General features: G+C 49.0%; 1 protein-coding gene across 1 annotated transcript; it reads right to left on the bottom strand.

Annotated features, from left to right (window-relative positions):
* Nucleotides 1–8,808: 8,808 nt before the first annotated feature.
* Nucleotides 8,809–9,258, bottom strand: LOC137815898 (uncharacterized). Its single transcript, XM_068619005.1, has one exon. The coding sequence runs from the start codon at nt 9,256–9,258 to the stop codon at nt 8,809–8,811; it is 450 nt and encodes a 149-aa protein (XP_068475106.1).
* Between the last annotated feature and the right edge of the window lie 11,757 nt (nt 9,259–21,015).

Genomic DNA, 21,015 nt, shown 5'->3' on the forward strand with positions numbered 1-21,015 from the left:
TGTAGTTGGACTTGGGGGTCGTGGGAGAAGAATCAGGCTCCGCGTTCGCGCACGTCATGGTGAAAATAGATAGCTGGAGAAAGAAGAGAGGAAAAAGGGTTTAGCAAGTTTAGCCATGGCAAGAAGGGGAAAGAGCCCCAGGAAGCGTCACCAATGCAAGAAAAATCAGAGGAGGAAAAAGAAGAGGAGAAATGCAGTAATACGAGAATAACAACAGTCCCAGGCAGTTCAATGAATCCTATAATGCGACGAAAGGGAAGAGTCGTGAATACCCGAGATCGTACCTTTGTTATTGGAATGGAGGCAGTAGACGAGCGCAACAAGGAGAGAATCGCGATTACAGGGAAAAGGGGTTTCGAAGGTGATGAACAGTGCGGAGTTGCAGAGTGAATGAATGTAACAGTAGGGTGAGCGCGGGGTTTGGAGTAACTTAAACGTTACATTTCGCAACTCGAGAGGCGCTAACCTAGGGCCGTGGGATCGTGCCACGTGTCAGGGGATCAATTACCCAAGGGAAACGCAGAGGTCCCTGGAGGATGGTCGCGCGATGGGCCACGTGGCGCGCGATCAAGGGTAGCCCAAAAGGTATTATCATCCTCATTTCAGGGGATGTCCAATCAGAAATTAAGAATACCCCTGTGGTTCAGAAAATGTCACGTTAGTAATTCGAAGAATTGCTGAGTCAGCAGAAAATGACACGTCATCCGGATGGCACGTGGACGGCGTGGGCGAGGCTTTAGTCTTGACGCTGAAGACAAGTCTTCGGCTTAAGACTGGGGGGCTTGTGTACCGTCCCGTATCCGGGCGTTGACTAAGTCAAGGTCAAAGTCAACGCAAGGCGTCGCCCGGGCGGAGAGACGACAAGAGGAAGCGTCGCCAAGGCAAGGCGTCGCCTAGGTGAAGGCGTCGCCCAACCAGGGCGTCGCCAGATTAAACAGTGCTAAAGTAAGGCAATCACGGTGTGGTTCCCCGATACCCATGGGTAGGAAAGACCATGGAGGGAGCGACGCCGTGGGAAGGCCTCAGGTCCCAATAGCTCGGGGCAGCGATAAAGAGAAGGAAAAGGTGGCTTCAAGGCCATAGTAATAGTACCAGTGAAGGGCAGCCTGACTCGTGAAGTGCTTCTGCCGCCCCAGAGACGCCCGTGGGGCAGATACGACTCAAGAGGAAAGTCACGCCCAGGGCAACCGGGTGCAGAGTACAAAAGGAAGGCAGATACGCTCTCAAAGTAAGTGACTAGATACTTGGGGGCATGAGTTGGCGCCCAAAAAGTCACCCCTAGCGCAGTAGCACTCTCAGCAGGAGGACTCACACGTAGAAACGTCCCCAGATGGGCAGAAGCGTCCCCGGATGGGGTCATGGCGTCGTGAGGCCCTCCACGTGTACGAAAGCCATGCCAGAATAGAAACACCCTTTAGTCAGGTGCCAGGTAATTAAAAGTTATTCAATACAGTTTCCCTTTCGAGCATTCAGGTACTATAATGGCTCCCGAGCGTTTCAACGTCTTAAATGCGCTACGTTTTCTAATTAAGCGCTTTAATGAGTGCGTTACGTTTGTGATTAAAAGCGCTTTAAGGCGCTTTAAATGCTTGGGTAGTTTAAATAGCGCGGAGAATGTTGGAAAAAGGGTTGGAACTTTCGGCAAATTTACCAGAGAACTCTCTAGTTGCTTGCTCGTGCTTCAAGGTTACGTACAAGTGACTGGGGAATATTTTTGCCTGAAGGGGACAACACACACCTATACACAGTTCTTTTACCACCTTCAGAGTACCATACGCGGTGCTCAGACACGTAGGTGGACAGTTTTGGTGTTTCTTGCTGGCAGACTTGAGCGTCGGAGTGCACACGGCCGCTAGGGCGCCTTTTTGTCCGCTTTTTTTGCAGGAATCCACAGGCAACCAGTGGGAAGGAGTCCCTAGCTGACGGTTGAGGTCGCGCACGAAGACGTCCCGGTCAACCGGACAGAACAACAACCATTTTTGTTTTAATAGAAGAAGATCTTGTCTATATCTACTACATCATGAAGAAAGTCAAGATCAATTGGATTCATATCATCAAAGAGCATATGTAAAAGTCCATGAGGTTAAGTGACTACCATTACCCCTATGCTGTTTTAATTTCTTAATTTCTACTCTATTTTGAAGTGAATCTTGAAGATCAAACCTCTGAGTTGGTAAAATCAACACAAGAAGTGAACAATGGTTCACTAAGCAAAATGGGTTTCACCAAGATAAATGGAAGATGGGTAAGCAAATTTGGTGATCATGGTGATTCCTCAAGTGTTGTAGCTACTGATTTTGATGAAGACGATCAAGCTGTTGATATGAATATTCACAATGAAGAACAGCCTGCAACTAACTTTGATGCTGGAACAAGTGTTGGACATCAAGGGGGTGGGATTCCCTCAATGTCTTCTGTTCCGGCCGGTTGACCTGGGACGTCTTTGTGCGCAACCTTGCCCGTCAGCTAGGGACACCTTCCCTCGGGCTACCTGTGGATACCTGTAAGGAAGGACAAAAGGGCGCCCTAGCGGCCGTTTGCACTCCGACGCTCACGTCAACTAGCGAGAAACACCAAAAACTCTGCACCTCCGTATCGGAGCACCGTGAATGGCACTCTGAAGGTGGTAAACGAAACTGTGTATTGTGTATCTTTTCTCCTTCTGGAAAACAACCCTTCTCTAGTCCCTTGTGCGTAGCCTCAAGACTCGAGCAAGCAACTAGAGTGTATCCTGGGAAAATCTGCCAAAAGTTCGAACCCTGTTTCCCACGTCCAAGGTTCTATTTAAACTACTCTAGCATTTAAAGCGTCTTAAAGCGCATTTAAGGTTATGAAACGTCCAGCGCCTTTAAGATGTTTAAACCGCTGGGAGCATTTAAAGTACCTTAAACGCTCAAAACGTAAACTTTATTAAATAGCTTTAATTACCTTATACTTGACAAATTGATGTTTCTATTCTGACTTGGCTGCTATTACACGTGGAGGGCCTCACAGCACCGTGACCCCACCTGGGGGTATTTCATCGTGTGAGCCCTCCTTCCTGGGAGTGCATCTGCGCAAGGGGTGACTTTTTGGGTGCCAACTTATGCCCCCAAACAACCCTTCTCTAGTCCCTTGTGCGTAGCCTCAAGACTCGAGCAAGCAACTAGAGTGTATCCTGGGAAAGTCTGCCAAAAGTTCGAACCCTGTTTCCCACGTCCAAGGTTCTATTTAAACTACTCTAGCATTTAAAGCGTCTTAAAGCGCATTTAAGGTTATGAAACGTCCAGCGCCTTTAAGATGTTTAAACCGCTGGGAGCATTTAAAGTACCTTAAACGCTCAAAACGTAAACTTTATTAAATAGCTTTAATTACCTTATACTTGACAAATTGATGTTTCTATTCTGACTTGGCAGCTATTAAACGTGGAGGGCCTCACAACACCGTGACCCCACCTAGGTGTATTTCATCGTGTGAGCCCTCCTTCCTGGGAGTGCATCTGCGCAAGGGGTGACTTTTTGGGTGCCAACTCATGCCCCCAAACCTCTAGTCACTCGCTTTGAGAGCGTATCTACTTTCCTCTCGTACCCAGCACCTGGCTACCCCTGGGCGTGACCCTTCTCATGAGTCGTAACTATCCCAAGGGCTTCTCTGGGGCGACATGGGCACTTCACGAGTCAGATTGCTCTCCACTGGCGCTAGTACTATGGCCTTGAAGCCACCTTTCTCTTCCCTTTATTGCTACCCCGAGTTATCGGGGTTTGAGGCCTTCCCATGGCGTCACTCCCTCCATGGTCTTTCCTACCCATGGGTATCGGGGAGCAACACTGTGGTTGCCTTGCTCTTGTGACATTTACCTTAGCGACGCCCTACCTTGGCGACGCCTTGCCTTGGCGATCCTTGCACGTGGCGTCGCCTCGCCTAGGCGACGCCTTATGTTGACTTTGACCTTGACGCTGACTTTGACCTTGACTTTGTCAACGCCCGGGTACGGGACGGTACATCTTCTTTTGAAAGATACATGGTGGATAGACTTGACGGCTTAGCTGAAAATCAAAGAAATCTCCATGATCTTTGTGTTACAAATTTCCAAAACATTGACAAAAGATTCCAGAGCATGGACACTCATTTTCAGACCCTGGATGAACAAATTGAAGTTGTTCAGAACCAGATCTTTGAGCTGCAATGTACCAAGGATGACTGAAGAAAAACAACTGGTTGAATGCTCAAAACAACCGATTGTTTTTGCTCTGTAGAAGTTTTACTGCTCTTTCTTTTAATTTTCTGCTTTATCTGGAACAATTTCTATTTTATCTCTTCCTAAAGTCTATTTGTGAAGACAAATAGGGGGAGAATTTTGTGTTGTGTTGTCTAAAACTCTGCAAACTCTATTTGTTTAAGTGATTTTTAATTCTTCTGCTGCTGTTGATGCTTTATGGTTTGCCTTTTTGGCTGGTTTTCTTTGTTGAATTGGTTATCCAGAAAACAAGCTAAATGTGCTATTCTAACCTGCTGCTATAGATGTTGTGTATTGCATAAACTTTGTTTTGCAGGAACTGCTTCAGATTCAAACAAGTCCAACACAAGTAACCAGGGATTTGTCTTCATCAAATAGGGGGAGATTGTTGATCAAGAGTGATCAAAGGCTTTGAAGAATCCAAATCCATGTGTTTGATGCAAGGTTGGAGTTGCTGTTATGTTTAGGATAGGATCTAGGTAGTTTATTTGTGTAATCCACTCTTTGTTGAATCTAAAGCTAAAGTGTTTTTAAAACCTTTTAAGATTAAAGTTTTTTTTAAACTAAGTGAAAAACAACCTATTGTTTTGTCGAAACAACCGATTGTTTTACTCTTACGTATTTTTGAAAAGGTTGAAAACTGTTTTGGTTGGTTGACTTGCTGTCAAACCAAAACAATCGATTCTTTCATGATTTCAATCGATTGTTTGTTTGAAAATCCTAACTGAATTATGTTTTGTTAGTTGAGTGTGCTTTAAATGATTTTCAACTGAATACGCTCCTTTATTAAATGCTTTGACCAATCTTTGAAAGCTATAAATAGTTTGTTTATGTTTTATAACAAACAAGAAAAACAGATTTGAGTTTTTTAGTTGTGAAAGATTGCTTTCAAGTTTTTGAACATTCACATTCAGCTTTGGTTTTCTCAAGAGAGAGTGGAATAAGATTACATTTGTATTGATTTCAGATTGTTCTGTAAACAAGTGTAATTCTTTCTGAATACTTTGTAAATTCTGGTGTTGTTGCCAAGGAGTGTTGTGTGCTCTTGAGGTTGTCAAGATCAACATTCTTGGTGTGTGTTGTGCTAAAGGAAATGTGTTTCTTGAAGGGTTCAAGGTCACTTCTTTGGTGGTTTGTGTGTAATCTGTTTTGATTGCTTAGTGGATTGTCTAGTGGCTTCTGAGGACTGGATGTAGCTCTTGGTTTAAGAGTGAAGCAGTATAAACTGTTTGTTTTAGATGAAAAAGTTTTCAAAAACCCCCTTTAAACAATTCACCCCCCCCCCTCTCGTTTAAAGCCATATATTCTAACACGATCCACTTGGGAGATAGCTTGTTTTCTAACTGGTACGGGTGGGCCTTCCTCATCACCAAGTCGGCAACCTGGAACTGCCGAGGTCTCAACTTATAGTTGTACTTGTATTGCACCCTCCTTTTCAAGGCTTCAGCTTTAATCCTTGCTTTCTCTCTCACTTCATCCAGTAGGTCCAAGTTCACCTTTCTTTCCTCATTCGAGTCCTCGACCCTGAAGTTCTAGAAACGTGGTGAGTTTTCCTGGATTTCTACTGGGATCATAGCGTCCGAACCATACACCAATCTGAATGGCGTTTCCTTAGTTGTGGACTGAGGGGTAGTGTGGTAGGCCCACACGATTCTAGGAACTTCTTCTGCCCAGGTCCCTTTGGCTTTGTCCAGTCTTCTTTTCAGACCTCTGAGCAGAACTCGGTTGGCTGACTCGACTTGTCCATTCGTTTGGGGGCGTTCTACTGATGTAAATACTTGCTTTATCCCAGCTCCGTACATAGCTTGCCCAATTGCTGACTTGCAAACTGGGTACCATTATCGGATACCAACCTCTTCGGGATTCCGAAGCGGCACACTATGTTTTTCCACATGAAGTGCTGGATTTTATGGGTGTGATATGTGCCACTGGTTCGGCCTCAATCCACTTCGTGAAATATTCTATGGCAACCACAAGGTACTTCATCTGTCGTACCGCCAAAGGGAAAGGCCCCAGAATATCGATCCCCCAGGTCTGAAATGGCCATGGGCTGTAGACAGATCTCAACTCCTCTAGGGCGCTTTGTGCCAATCAGCATGTTGTTGGCACTGCTTGCACCGTTGGGCGTATCTCGTGCAATCTTCCCTCATGGTTGGCCAGTAATACCCTGCACGAATGGCCTTTGACGAGAGAGATCGACCACCGATGTGGTTACCGCATATCCCTTCGTGTAGTACTGCCATGATGCGCGTGCATTGCTCACCGTCCATGCATACCAATATAGGATGGGTGAATCCGTGCCTGAATAATTTCCCATCGATCAGGGTGTACTTGCTCGAATTTTTCTTGATTTTTTGAGCTTCTGCGGGTTCTAACGGGAGTATTTCATCGGCTAAGTAGTGCTGGTAGGCCGTCATCCAGGTTTCTCCTGATTCCACCTGGTAAACTTGTGGCGCTATTTCCCCAGCAACTAGGTATCTGCTTATTCTGGGTGTTTTCACTGTCTCTTGCATTAGCGATTGATGACTCCTCCTCGTTCCTTCCGATGTGCTAACCTGTTGAATTTCTGCCACATTGCCCGTGGTGGTTCGAGGTGTCTTCAGGGTTTCCTGAATCTCCGTCCTCTGTCTGTCCCCCTTGCCCGAACTGGCTAGCTTTGCAAGCAGGTCTGCTCGGGCATTCTGTTCCCTAGTTACGTGGACTAACTTGAACACTTCGAACGACTCTTTTAGGACCTGGACATATTCTAGGTATGCGGCCATCTGAGGGTCTTTAGCTTGGTATTCCTCGGTGACTTGGCCTGTAATTAACAAGGAATCGCTCTTTGGCAACAACCCATTTGCTCCCATCTCCTTAGCCAACAGCATTCCCGCGATCAGGGCCTCATACTCTACCTGGTTGTTGCTGACCTTGAAAGCGAATCGTAGGGCATGCTCAATTAGCAACTCATCCGGTCCCTCCAAGATAACACCTGCTCCACTACCTTGTTGGTTTGAGGAACCATCTACAGAGAGTACCCACCTAAAATCTGCCCCTTCTTGGTGTGTGGCTGCCGAGGAGAGATCCACTACGAAGTCGGCATAGACCTGGCCCTCGATGGGGCCTCTAGGTTCAAAGTGTATATCGAATTCATACAGTTCCACCGCCTATCGCGCCATTCTGCCCGCTACATCTAGTTTTTGCAAGACCTTGCGGATTGGAAGGTCTGTCATCACTATCACGGTAAAGCTCTGGAAGTAGTGGCGGAGTCTTCTTGCTAAGAATACGACTCTGCGTCTGATCTTGCTCCTGCAATAGGACTGAACTGATCGCCTTTTCTATAACTGCGAAGTATAAGCGGAGCGAGATTCCTAGCTTTGGCTTACACAACACCGGTGGGCTAGGCAGGTACTCCTTCAATTTGACAAACGCCTCATCGCACTCACGGGTCCAGACGAACCTGTTGTTCCTCTTCAGGCACTGGAAATAAGGGTGTCCCTTGTCTCCTCCTGCCAATACGAATCTGGACAAAGCGGCCATGCACCCTGTCAACTGTTGTACTTCTTTCATTGAGATTGGGCTTCTCCTAGCTATTATGTCAGCGCACTTCTCGAGATTTGCCTCCATTCCTCGTTCAGTGAGTAGGAAACCCAAGAACTTTCCTGCCTCCACCCCGAACACGCACTTCTCCGGGTTCAACTTTAGCTTGTACTTTGTTATCGTGGTGAATATCTCTTCCAGGTTAGCTACATGGTGCTCCCTCTGCTGGGAGGTGACCACCATGTCATCTACATACGCTTGGACATTCCGCCCCAACATGGGCGCTAGTACTCTGTCCATCAATCATTGGTAGGTGGCCCCTGCGTTTTTTAGCCCACAGGGCATGTCCTTATAGCAATAGCAAGACAGTTCTGTCATGAACGCAGTCGTGCATTCGTCCCTAGGGTGCATCATGATCTGGTTGTAACCAGAAAAGGCATCCAGGAAGCTGAGTAACCTGCATCCGGAGGCGTTGTCCATTAGAGCATCAATACTGGGCAGCGGGTAAGAATCCTTTTGGCAAGCCTTGTTGAGATCCGTGAAATCGACACACATTCTCCATTTTCCATTGGCTTTCTTTACTAGTACCACGTTGGCTAGCCACTCGGGGTACTGGATTTCCCTATGTGTCCAGCCTTTAGTAGCTTCTCCGTTTCTTCCCGTATGACCTGACACTTTTCTTCATTGAATTTTTGCCTTCTCTGGCGGACTGGTCGGACTTTGGGGTCCATGGTGAGACAATGACACAGGAAATCAGGGTCAATACCGGGCATGTCGGTGGCGGTCCATACGAATGCGTCGAGGTGTTGTGCTATGACCTCAGCAACCTGATCCTATGACTCCTTGCTCAAGGACTGCCCCAGTTTGAACATCTTTCCACCGATCTCCTTCTCCACCACACCTCCTGCGGGCTTGGGTTAGTTTTCTCGAGTGCTCTCTTCGCGGGTCACTCCGTCTACCGTTGGTGGCCTGGTAGTAACAGAAAACACCCCTCTCTTTGTCTTGAGGTTGTTTTCGTAGCACCTCTTCACCTTTTTCTAGTCAGATTTGATGGTGCTCACTGCCCCCTCAAGCTAAGGCAGTTTCACCTTCATATGCCTCGTGGAGGGAACTGCTCCCAACCTGTTTAAAGCTGGTCTCCCCAACAATATGTTATAGGCAGAGGGAGCGTTAACAACGAGGTACCTGATGTTGGCAGTGCGTGAAGACGCGCCATCCGTGAACGTTGTCCTCAACTCTATGTGCCCACGAACCTCCACCTCATCCCCTACAAAACCATACAAACATCCGGTGTAAGGCCTCAACTGGTTCGTGGACAACTGTAACTGGTTGAAGGTCGTCAAGAACATTACGTCGGCTGAACTTTCTTGGTCCATGAGGACGCGGTGCACCCTTCTCCCAGCTGTAACCATTGAAATCACCACCGGATCATTATCGTGAGGTACGACATCCCGGAGGTCGGCCTTCGTGAAGGTGAGGTCGACGTCGGGGATCAGGTCCGCCTGTTGTACCTCCACTACCATTACCCCTCGTGCGTACTTCTTTCTCTAGGAGGTTGTGCACCCTTCTCCTGAGAATCCTCCTGAGATAGTGTTTACCTCCTCGTGGATAGGCACCTCGTGCCCCTGATCCGCTCCTGCAGCTACCAGCGCCTAGTCATCTTGTGGCTCTTGAAGATAGTCCTTCAAGAAACCGCTCTTCACCAGTTCATGTAGTTGATACACCAAGGCCAAACAATTACGTATGTAGTGGCCATTTGCTGGTGAAATTCACACCAAGCGTTCTTGTTGGGCCCCATCTTCCTATCGGTCTTTGCCGGTACCTTCAGTCTTGCCACTATTTTTGGGATAGCGATCAACTCATTGAGCTCCACTCAGAAATTATGTTTTGGGGGAGTACCCCTTCGTGTGCGTGCCCCGGCCTGGGCCCATGCATAGGGTTTTTTCGCCCCCTTTTTCTCTGTGGTCGCTTCGTGAACCCTCATAGGCTGAGGCCGACCGGCTGCTCGAGGTCGAACAGGACCGAAAAAACCTTGCTTTCGGGGGCAATGTGTGCTAACGCTCGACGTCGAATCTCAATGAATGTTTTCGGGTAGAACCTTAGCAGTGATTCACTGAAAGGCCCAGGTAGCATTCCCTTGACAAAGGCATGTACTATCATGGCCTCATCAGTGGGTTTCAATCTCACCACTTGGATCCCGAACCTGTTCAGGTAGTCCTTCATGGACTCCCCCTGGTATTGTTTGACATCAAAAACATCATAAGAAGGTCGGGCGGGGGCCTTGTCCACAAGGTATTGTTCCCTGAACAGTGTAGCAAACTGGTCGAAGTTGGTGATGTATCCATTGGGAAGGCTATCGAACCATTCTAACACCGCGCCTGACAGTGTGCTCATAAGCATCTTGCAGTACACGGTGTCAGATCCTCCAACGAGCATCATCTGGGTGTGGAACACTGTGAGATGGGCCTCTGGGTCCTCTACTCTTGTGAAGGAGACTTTCGGGCCCAGAGACGTTGTTGGTAACGTCGTATTCATGATCGCTCGTGAGAATGGAATGGGACGTGCCCCAAGTGGTACTGAAGGTTCATGTTCGTCCGTTGCGCGCTCCCCTACCTGTTGTTGATCCCTACGCAGATCCTCGTTGGCTCTACGCAATTATGCGTTGTCCACTCGTGATGCTGCCACTTCTGCTTGGAGGGCACACATCGTATCCAATATTTGTTGTGTGGTAACGTTGTCTCCTCCGGAGGGTACCCTTCCTGCGGATCCAGCAGCTGCTTGCCTTGTACTTCTCATATTGCTGGTAAAAACTCCTAACGTGATGCGAGTGGGACCTTGATTTAACGGGCCCCACGGTGGGCGCCAAATGTTCCTACCGGTTGACTTGCTCCGCCGGTTGGCTCAAACCACTGCTACAACCCTTCGATCTTGCCTGAGAATCGTACCTTCTTGGTCAAGAAACCTCCCACCTGCAAAAGACAAAGGGGCGCCCTAGCGGCCATTTGCACTCCGACGCTCAAGTCAGTATAAGGGCAAAGAAACACCAAGAGTGTATATTAGCTTCAGTATTGAAAACTACGTACCTTACTAGGGTTTTAGCACCCTTTATATAGGCTAAAACTAGGGTTTACCTTTGCGTCCCTGCCCTTGACTAGGGTTCCTTGGAGAATGTCCTTGCCCCGCTATTCATAGAATCTTAGCATATCTGGCACATGAACTTCCCTTAACTGGAGTGCAACAAATGACAAAGTGGCGCTTGGGTACCAACTTGTGCATCTAGTCTCTAGCACCATCTACTTCGTGGGTGCCCTAAGTATTAACGTGCCATGCATGCAGCTTGTTCTGGAAACCCTAATCCTAATGGGCATTAATGCCTCCTAGGATTATCCACACGTGTTGCGCCTTCATGGTCATATACACCACGTGCATGGGTCCCTCGTGACTTAGGCTTCCCACATATCTCATGTCTTTAACCGTTAACTTGTCATGGCTGTTAGGCCCACCTTACATGGCCTTCTACAACGTTCAGACGATTGATGTCCAATCTTCTCCCTCTACTGGCGAGGTCTGATATCGATCTCCAACATCGGACTTAGAATACCAATGTTCAAAGACTAACCAATCCCCTGGTGGGTATGTCTGGGGTCTACCTCGTGGCCCCCCTTCCATCACCAAGCATCGGTGTGTGATGTCTGAGGTCAGTCTCTGGATCGATGACCGAGGTATGGTCAGGACACAGTTCGAAATCTCAATGATGGGAGAACTTTCTTTCTTCCTTGGACTGCAAGTTAAACAATCCAAAGAGGGTATCTTTGTATGTCAATCAAAGTACTGCAAAGACATTCTTAAGAAGTTTGAGATGGAAGCATGTAAAGCTGCAGCAACGCCTATGTCAACAAACTGCTATTTAGGTGCTGATAAAGTTGTTAGCATATATGGCCTTAAACAAGAGGGGGTGAATTGTTTATAAGAAATTTTCGAAAACTTTTCAAGGTTTCATGAAATTCTGTGTAGAAATCCATAAGAGGAATCAAGTTAGCCAAGAACACAAACTGTTTTATAGCAAAACACAGAAAAACAATTAGTTGTTACATCGAATCAATCGGTTGTTTATACCAGTTAAAACTTAAACAACTTAAAAACATAATTTAAAGGAGTTCAGAGAAAGAGAAATGCATAAAAACAGTTTATACTGGTTCACAATTACAGCAAGAGCTACATCCAGTTCCTATAAACCACTATGTAACCTACTAAGCAATCAAACCAGATTACAAAACACCACACACCAAAGTAGTGACCTTGAACCCCTCAAGAAACATACTACCTTTGGCAAACCACACCAAGAGTATTGATCTTGAACACCTCAAGAACACACAACACTTCTTGGCAATACAACAACAGAAATACAGAAGATTGAGAAAGGATTACACCTAATCAAAGTACAATCTGAAAAGAATACAATAGCAATCCTATTACATTCTCACTAGAAAATCCAAAGCTTCATGTGAATCTTGAAAAACATGAGATCAAATATGTCAAATTGAATTTCAACTATGTCACTCTTGATCAACAGAAGTTGCACCAGAGGTTGATCAAACCATGTTCAGGGGTTTAATAGGTTCTCTTCTGTACCGTCCCGTATCTGGGCGTTGACTAAGTCAAGGTCAAAGTCAACGGCTGGAGAGTCAAAGTCAACGCAAGGCGTCGCCTAGGTGGAGAGACGCCAAGAGGAAGCGTCGCCAAGGCAAGGCGTCGCCTAGGTGAAGGCGTCGCCCAACCAGGGCGTCGCCAGATCAAACAGTGCTGAAACAAGGCAATCACAATATGGTTCCCCGATACCCATGGGTAGGAAAGACCATGGAGGGAGCGACGCCGTGGGAAGGCCTCAGGTCCCGATAGCACGGGGCAGCGATAAAGAGAAGGAAAAGGTGGCTTCAAGGCCATAGTGAAAGCATCAGTGTAGGGCAGCCTGACTCGTGAGGTACCCCTGCCGCCCCAGAGACGCCTTCGGGACAGATACGACCCAAGAGGAAGGTCACGCCCAGGGTAACCGGGTGCAGGGTACGAGAGAAAGGCAGATACGCTCTCAAAGTAAGTGACTAGATAATTGGGGGCATGAGTTGGCACCCAAAAAGTCACCCCTAGCGCAGTAGCACTCCCAAGCAGGAGGACTCACACGTAGAAACGTCCCCAGGTGGGCAGAAACGCCACCAAATGGGGTCATGGCGTCGTGAGGCCCTCCACGTGTACGACAGCCATGTCAGAATAGAAACACCCTCTAGTCAGGTGCCAGGTAATTAAAGTCATTCAATACAGTTTCCGTTTCGAGCGTTCAGGTACTATGATGGCTCCCAAGCGTTTCAACGTCTTAAATGCGCTACGTTTTCTAATTAAACGCTTTAATGAGTGCGTTACGTTTGTGATTAAAAGAGCTTTAAGGCGCTTTAAATGCTTGGGAGGTTTAAATAGCGCGGGGAATGTTGGAAACGGGGTGGGAACTTTTGGCAAATTTACGAGAACTCTCTGGTTGCTTGCTCGTGCTTCAAGGTTACGTACAAGTGACTGGGGAATATTTTTGCTTGAAGGAGACAATACACAGTTATTTTATACCACCTTCAGAGTGCCATACGCGGTGCTCAGAGACGTAGGTGAACAGTTTTGGCGTTTCTTGCTGGCTGACTTGAGCGTCGGAGTGCAAACGGCCGCTAGGGCGCCTCTTTGTCCTCTTTTTTGCAGGAATCCACAGAGAACCAGTGGGAAGGAGTCCCTAGCTGACGGTTGAGGTCGTGCACGAAGACGTCCCGGTCAACCGGACGGAACATTTGGCGCCCACCGTGGGGCGTCGCAGAATAGGGCGCAGCACATGGCGGACCTGGAGGAGTTGTTCGTCACAATATCCAAGTACCGCCTCAAGTTAAACCATGAGAAGTGTGTTTTCGTGGTAGAGGCCGGAAAGTTCTTGGGTTTTATGCTCACAAAGAGGGGGATAGAGGCGAACCCCGACAAATACGCGGCGATTATCGCCATGCGAAGCCCAACGTCGGTAAAGGAGGTGCAACAACTGACAGGGCGGATGGCGGCGCTCTCGAGGTTTGTTTCCGCCGGAGGAGAGAAGGGGCACCCCTATTTCCAGTGCCTCAAGAGAAACAGTCGCTTTGCATGGACTGAGGAATGCGAAGCGGCTTTCATTAAGCTGAAGGAGTATCTGGCGACGCCACCGGTCCTCTGCAAACCAATAGCGGGCGTGCCCCTCCGGTTATATTTTACTGTAACGGAGCGGGCCATCAGTTTCGTGTTGGTCCAAGAGCAGGACCAGAGTCAGAAGCCCATCTATTTCGTAAGCAAGGCCTTACAGGGGGCTGAGACGAGGTACCAAGCGCTAGAGAAGGCAGCGCTGGCGGTAGTGTTTTCTGCTAGGAGGCTCCGTCATTACTTCCACAGCTTTACGGTGGTGGTGATGACCAACCTCCCTATACAGAAAGTGCTGCAGAAGCCGGATGTGGCGGGAAGAATGGTGCGCTGGGCAGTAGAACTGTCAGAATTCGACATCCAATATGAGCCTAGAGGATCCATCAAAGGGCAGGTGTACGCAGATTTTATAGCGGAACTTTCGCCCGGAGGTGAGCAAGAGGTGGAAGTGGGTTCGCAGTGGCTGCTCTCGGTTAATGGTTCTTCCAACCAACAAGGGAGCGGTGCGGGAATAGTCTTGGAGGGACCCGACGACATACTGATCGAGCAGGCCCTGCGCTTCGCCTTCAAGGCAAGTAACAATCAGGCAGAATATGAAGCCCTGATAGCAGGAATGCTCCTGGCCAAGGAGATGGGCGCACAGAACCTCCTGGTGAAGAGCGACTCTCAGCTGATTACGGGGTAGGTGTCGGGTGAGTTCCAGGCGAAAGACCCACAGATGGCGGCGTATCTGAAATACGTCCAGTTGTTGAAGGGAGCATTCAACGCTCTTGAGCTGATACATGTCTCGAGGGAGCAGAATGCCAGAGCTGACCTGCTTGCAAAGCTAGCCAGCTCAGGCAAGGGGGGTAGACAGAGGACAGTGATCCAGGAGACTCTCAAAGCTCCGCGTAGATTCGTGGAAGACAATAGGGTGGATGTCCTCCAGATTTATACATCAAGGGGAAGGCCGAGGAGTCATTCCTCTTTGACCCAAGATACGCAGAGGGCGCCCCGCATCAGCATGTACGCGGGTGTGTCTGAGGAAGAGCAGATGCAGGTATGCGTTCTGGCCAGGGGAGACACCTGGATGACGCCCTACAAGCGATACCTGGCGGATGGGGCTCTCCCAGTGGAGCCTGAAGAAGGTAAAAAAGTCAAAAGAAATGCCGCAAGATATACTTTGGTGGATGGGGTGCTGTTCAGGCACGGTTTCACTCACCCTATCCTAACATGCGTCAGTGGTGATGAGTGCACCAGGATAATGGCGGAACTACACGAAGGCATCTACGGGAGCCACGTAGGGGGAAGATCCTTAGCCTCCAAGGTAATACGCGCAGGTTTCTTCTGGCCAACAGTGAAAGAGGACTGCGCACGGCACACCCAGCGGTGTAGGCAATGCCAAAAGCACGCCGACTGGCACAAGGCGCCGCCAGAAGAGTTGCGATCCATATACAGTCCGTGGCCTTTCCATACATGGGGAATCGACATCCTGGGCCCCTTCCCACTGGCGATCAGGCAGATGAAGTATTTGATCGTTGCCATCGAATACTTCACCAAATGGATAGAGGCAGAGCCCGTGGCACAAATCACAGCGCATAAAGTACAACATTTTGTGTGGAAGAACATTGTGTGCCGTTTTGGCGTACCTAGGCGGCTGATATCCGACAACGGAACCCAGTTCGCCAGTCAACAGTTGAGAAACCTATGCGCTGAGGTAGGCATTAAACAGGTGTTTGCATCAGTTGAGCAGCCCCAGACTAATGGGCAGGTAGAATCGGCAAAGGGGCGTGGGCGGAAGAGGTACCAAGGATCGTATGGGCATATCACACCACGCCCCAATCCTCTACTATGGAGACGCCTTTCAGTTTGGTTTACGGGTCGGACGCGATGATCCCGGTAGAAATACATGAGAGCTCGCCACGTTTTCAAAACTTTGTGGCGGAGGAATCCAATGAAGAGAGGCGGGTAAACCTGGATCTGCTAGACGAGGCCAGGGAAGAAGCTAGAATAAAAGCTAAAGCGATGAAGAGAAGAGTAGAGCGGCAATATAGCTCTAAAGTAAAGCCGCGACAGTTTCGGGTCGGCGACCTAGTGATGAGGAAAGCTCACCCGTACGAGTTGGAGAATAAGTTGTCTTCCAAGTGGACCGGACCCTTCAGAGTTACTGAGGCTAAGGGCAACGGTTCGTACAACCTGGAGACTTTAGATGGAGGTCCTATCCCGCGCAGTTGGAATGCAGCCAACTTAAAATTTTATTTCAGTTGACTTATGTAAGCAGTATGTAACAGTTTAGTTGAAGGGGACGCTCTTTTTCCCTCTCGGGGGTTTTTTAATGAGGTCACCCTAATAAAAGGAAAAACCAGTTTGAGAAAAAGAAGTGCCTTGGTTTTCAGCCTTTATCTTCCTCCGTTTGAAGTAAGGTAAGGCGTCGCCAAGAGAAGGCGTCGCCAAGAAAGAAGGCGTCGCCAAGAAAGAAGGCGTCGCCAAGAAAGAAGGCATCGCCAAGAAAGAAAGCGTCACCTGGATGGAGGCAGCCGCCGTTGATGAACAGGGCGTAGGAAAGCGCACAATATGCGAAATATATGCAGAGTAAAGTGACGTTACAAAAATCAATTGATATAGAAAAAGTTGGTGTTACAAGCAATGCTCAATACAATTGAAGTAGCCCAAATGGGGCGAATATTACAACTCATGCAAGTCACAAAAGAGCCACTTTTCAGTGGTCATCAGAATCAGCACTAGAGGAAGGCGAAGCCCCTTTCCCAGCCCGCAGAGCTCGAGTAAGTCGTGTCCTCCTTTCTTGGTTTATTTTCGAACCTGCACCAAGGGAAATAAATGTGTCAGAGATACCATGAGGCAAGACATGCACGTACAGAAAACAACAAAGGCCGGAGTTTCTAGGGCAGCGACTTTTACCTATGTACTTTTCGAGAGTCCCAGCGTTGAACTCCAGGCTGATCACAGTGGCAGAGTGAAAACCTCCCGCCTCAGCAAGAATCCGGCAAGCTATTTGATCACTTGGAGCCAGCTTCTTGAGGGGTTTGGTTTTGAGAGCCCTCTCCTCTCTCACCCAGTACAGTGGAAACCCATCCAGAGCGTCGGGAACAAGGTCAGTACAGCGGATCTTGAAGAACCGGCCTTTCCACCCGGTGAATGAGTTTTGGAAGGGTGTGAAGAGAGCTCTCCCGGGTACGTTACTGAGAGTTACCCAGAGGTTGTGTCTCTGCCTCTTCACCTCAAAGAAGTGAAGAAAGAGGTCAACCGAGGGTGCACAACCCAGAAACCCGAAGAGAATGTCGAAGGCTTTGACGAAGGCCCAGCTATTGGGGTATAACTGGGCCGGAGCAATGTTGATCTCCGTCAGCAGTTCCTTCTCGAACCAGGAGAAGGGTAGGCGCACTCCGATGGTCTTGAACACCACCTGGTAAAAGTAAAAGAAAGGGACCCCTTCGTTGGCCCGTTCATCTCCACATACTGGCTCCCCTAGAGTGCAAGGGAGCACAGCGATGTCGTCGTCATGCCTCCTCGCGAAGGCCCGGTGGTCATAGGAACACGAATCCCCTTTGTGCTCCCTTATGGCCCTAGTAGAGAGTAAGCACGAACACTCGTCAAGAAGTTCACTCGAAGCCCAAGGGTACAATTCCTTGGGAGTGACCCTTGAGGAAGCAGCGTGAGAAGACATTCTTTAACAAGATCAGGGATTGTCAAGAGTGTAGGGACTGCCAGAAATGCAAGAGTTGAGCGAGGGAAGCGAATGCTGGAACAACCCTTCGTGAGAGAAGGAAGGGTGCAAGAAGGAAAGGTGCAAGAAGAAAGAACGTAAGTGGGTTATGGAGAGTGAGAAAATGATGAGGATAGTTTCAGAGTTTGAAGAGTTAAATAAAGCGGTTAGAGCGCCAAACGACGCGAATGGATGCACCGCACGATTGGTCCACGTGGCAGAAGATGGAAGGATGACCCTGGCACCACTGGTTAAAATCAGAGAACGTCGTATCAACAGAATATCCAGTGGTACGATGCGCCGTCGAAAGTGAATCAGGGGCACAGCAGGAGTCAGAACTTGATGGAATGACTGAATGTCCCATCAACCATACAAGCAGCGCCACGTGGATCAAGTCGAATGACGGAACATCCCATCAGCCATACAAGAAGTGCCACGCGGAGGGCACGGACAAAACCTTGAGCTCTTCGCTGTCATCAAGCGTCGATCAAGGCAAGGAATTAAGCTGGAAGCTGAAGGCGGCGGGTGAGAGACAGCGGTTCAGTCATCCAAGTCCATGGGCACGACCTTCCCGTCAACGACATGGTGTGTGGGGTCGCAGTTCGAAATATTGATGCCCGTGTTCTCGCAGGACGCCTGGGTCAAAGCCTCTTGGAAGCCCTCCTCAAACGCCCCCGTCATCTCCCCAGTCAGTTCTTGGACCTCCCCCTCCAGTTCGGTAATCCTGGAATCCTTGGATGTCAATTGCTTCTCCAGGAATTCCTTCTCCACCCGGAGCTTGTTAGCCTCGGCTTGAAGAAGGCTCAAAGCTTCAACCTTCGCAGTCAAGGCGTCCTCTCTCTCACCTAGCTTCTGCCTCCAAGCAGCATCCAACTCATCAAGTTTTCTCCGCAGCACCTCGGATGTAAGAGCCGCCTCCTGGAGGCCAATGTTTTGGATTTGATAGGAGGTGAGCTGGGCTAGTTGAGCGGCATGCGCCTGTTCCAGTTCTCGCGCGTACGCCTCAGCTCCCTCCCTGCCCTCATGGGCCAGTTTTAGCAGAGATTGGGAAGCTTCCTCCTTGAGTCCCCAGTTTTGCTTCTCCTCCTTCAACGCCACCACCTCTTGTCTCAGCTTGCGGAGAACCTCCCTCCCTTTGATAGCATTTCGAGCCTGAGTGCGCCACTTGATTGCCACCGCCAGGAAGGCCCCCATATAGTAAGGCATGCCTCCCCTTTTTTGAGAATCAGTCGGCGTCATTCCTTCGGTGAAGCCCTGCGTCAACTCCCCATATAGTAAGGCAGTACCCGAGTCTTCACTGTCAGAATATACTATCAACACCCTTTTCCCTTTGTTAGGGCGCGCTGAGGCAGGGGTTGACGCCATGGCTAATGGAACCGCAGCAATGGGAGGAGGAGAAGCAGATGGTGGAGGAATCGGCAGGGAAGCGACGGTGGGCACGTCGGAGGCGATGACGTCCCCACCTTCTTTGGTAGATTTTGCCTTCTTCAAAAATTTGGCAAGAGCCAGCCACCTCGAGGAAGTCATCACTGAACCTGCAACAGCGAAAAATAGTAGAGTAAAGGTTGGTTCAGATGAAGCAGAAGGGAAATTCTATGGCCAAACACACGCAGATAACCACAACAACTAATGTATCATAAACAATCAAGGGCAGATACCAAAGTAGGTAGAAAGCCCATGGGCGTTGAATTCGTTCGCGATGAGTTTGGCGGTATCGAAGACTACCCCCAGTCCCGCCAAGGCTTTGCACACATCCCGGTCGGAGGGGGTAAGCTCATCCAAAGCCAGGGCCTTCATGGTTATGGGCTTATCCGTCCAGTATAGGGGAAAGCCCTCTAGGATGGTAGGATCGCGCTTGGTCGCACGTACCTTGAAGAATTTCCTCTTCCATCCTTTGAACGAATTTTGGAAGAGCGTAAGAATGATGCGCCCGGCGATGCCAGAAAAGCTCATCCATAGGCTCTTCCCCTGTTTCTTTACCTCGAAAAAGTGAAGAAAAACGTCTACAGAAGAGGGAACACCTAGATAGCCGCAGAGAATTTGGAACCCCCTCACGAAAGCCCAACTGTTGGGGTGGAGCTGGGCGGGAGCAGTGTTTATCTCTGTAAGCAGCTCTTTTTCGAAAGAAGTAAGGGGCAGACGCAGGCCCACCCTCTTGAGCACCATTTGATAGAGAAAGAAGAAGGGGCTTCCCCCAGTATCCCGTGAGTCCGCACAAACAGGCATCCCAGGCCGCACCCAGCATACCAGGACTTGGGAGTCGTGATTTTTGTGAAAGGCGTTGAAGTTATAAAGCGCAGGGTCCCCCCTGTGAGCCTCCACGTCCTCAACAGAGTTTAGGAGGGAGCATTCGTCCAGAAGTTCGTCGCCCTTATAATAAGACTTAGGGAGCGGGGGAGGCGCAGAGGTCTTAGTTTTCGCCATCAATGCCAAAGCTGAAGATCAAAAGAAAAAGAAAGGGTTCAGAGAAAAGGGGTTGGGAGAAGGAAAGGGGAAAAAATGGAAGAATCCTAGGAGCGCCCTACCCACACGAGAGCGAAGGGGAACGAGAGGAACAAAGAAGCATACAAAAACGATATCCAAAGAAATGCGGTAATATGGACAGTCCCAGGCAGTTCATACAGTGAAGAGAATCATCAAGGAGGGAAAAAACCGTACCTTTGGGGGCTGAAGGGCGTGGAGAGCGGAAGCACGAATGAACAGGGGTCGCGAGAGAAGGGATTCAGAGAAGATGAACAGTGAGAAAGGGCAGAGAAAGTGGATGTAACAGTAGTGGCAAGCGCGGGGTTTGGGTAACTTAAACGTTACGAGAAGCGCGAGGGACAACAAATGATAACCGTGTGATGATGCCACGTGTTGCAAGATTAAGCGCTCAAGGGGAGCGCAAGAGGTTCTTAAAGATGACCGCACGATGAGCCACGTGGCACGCGATTAAGCGCAGCCTCAAAGGACATTATTTTTCCCATTTCAGGGGATGTCCAATCAGCCATTAAGAATACCCCTGTGGTTCAGAAAGTGTCACGTCAGTAATTCGAAGAATTGTTGAGTCAGCAGAGAATGACACGTCATCATGAGGGCACGTGGACGGTGTGGGCGAGGCTTTAGTCTTTGCGCTGAAGACAAGTCTCCGGCTTAAGACTGGGGGGCTTGTGTACCGTCCCGTATCCGGGCGTTGACTAAGTCAAGGTCAAAGTCAACGGCTGGAGAGTCAAAGTCAACGCAAGGCGTCGCCTAGGTGGAGAGACGCCAAGAGGAAGCGTCGCCAAGGCAAGGCGTCGCCTAGGTGAAGGCGTCGCCCAACCAGGGCGTCGCCAGATCAAACAGTGCTGAAACAAGGCAATCACAATGTGGTTCCCTGATACCCATGGGTAGGAAAGACCATGGAGGG

The sequence above is a fragment of the Phaseolus vulgaris genome, chromosome 1, assembly GCF_051622355.1.
Source record: "Phaseolus vulgaris cultivar YP4 chromosome 1, ASM5162235v1, whole genome shotgun sequence".
Taxonomy (NCBI): Eukaryota; Viridiplantae; Streptophyta; class Magnoliopsida; order Fabales; family Fabaceae; genus Phaseolus; species Phaseolus vulgaris.

Coding starts and splice junctions, on each gene's coding strand:
- LOC137815898 (XM_068619005.1), bottom strand. CDS start 9,258: ATGGTAGTGGAGGTACAACAGGCGGACCTGATCCCCGACGTCGACCTC.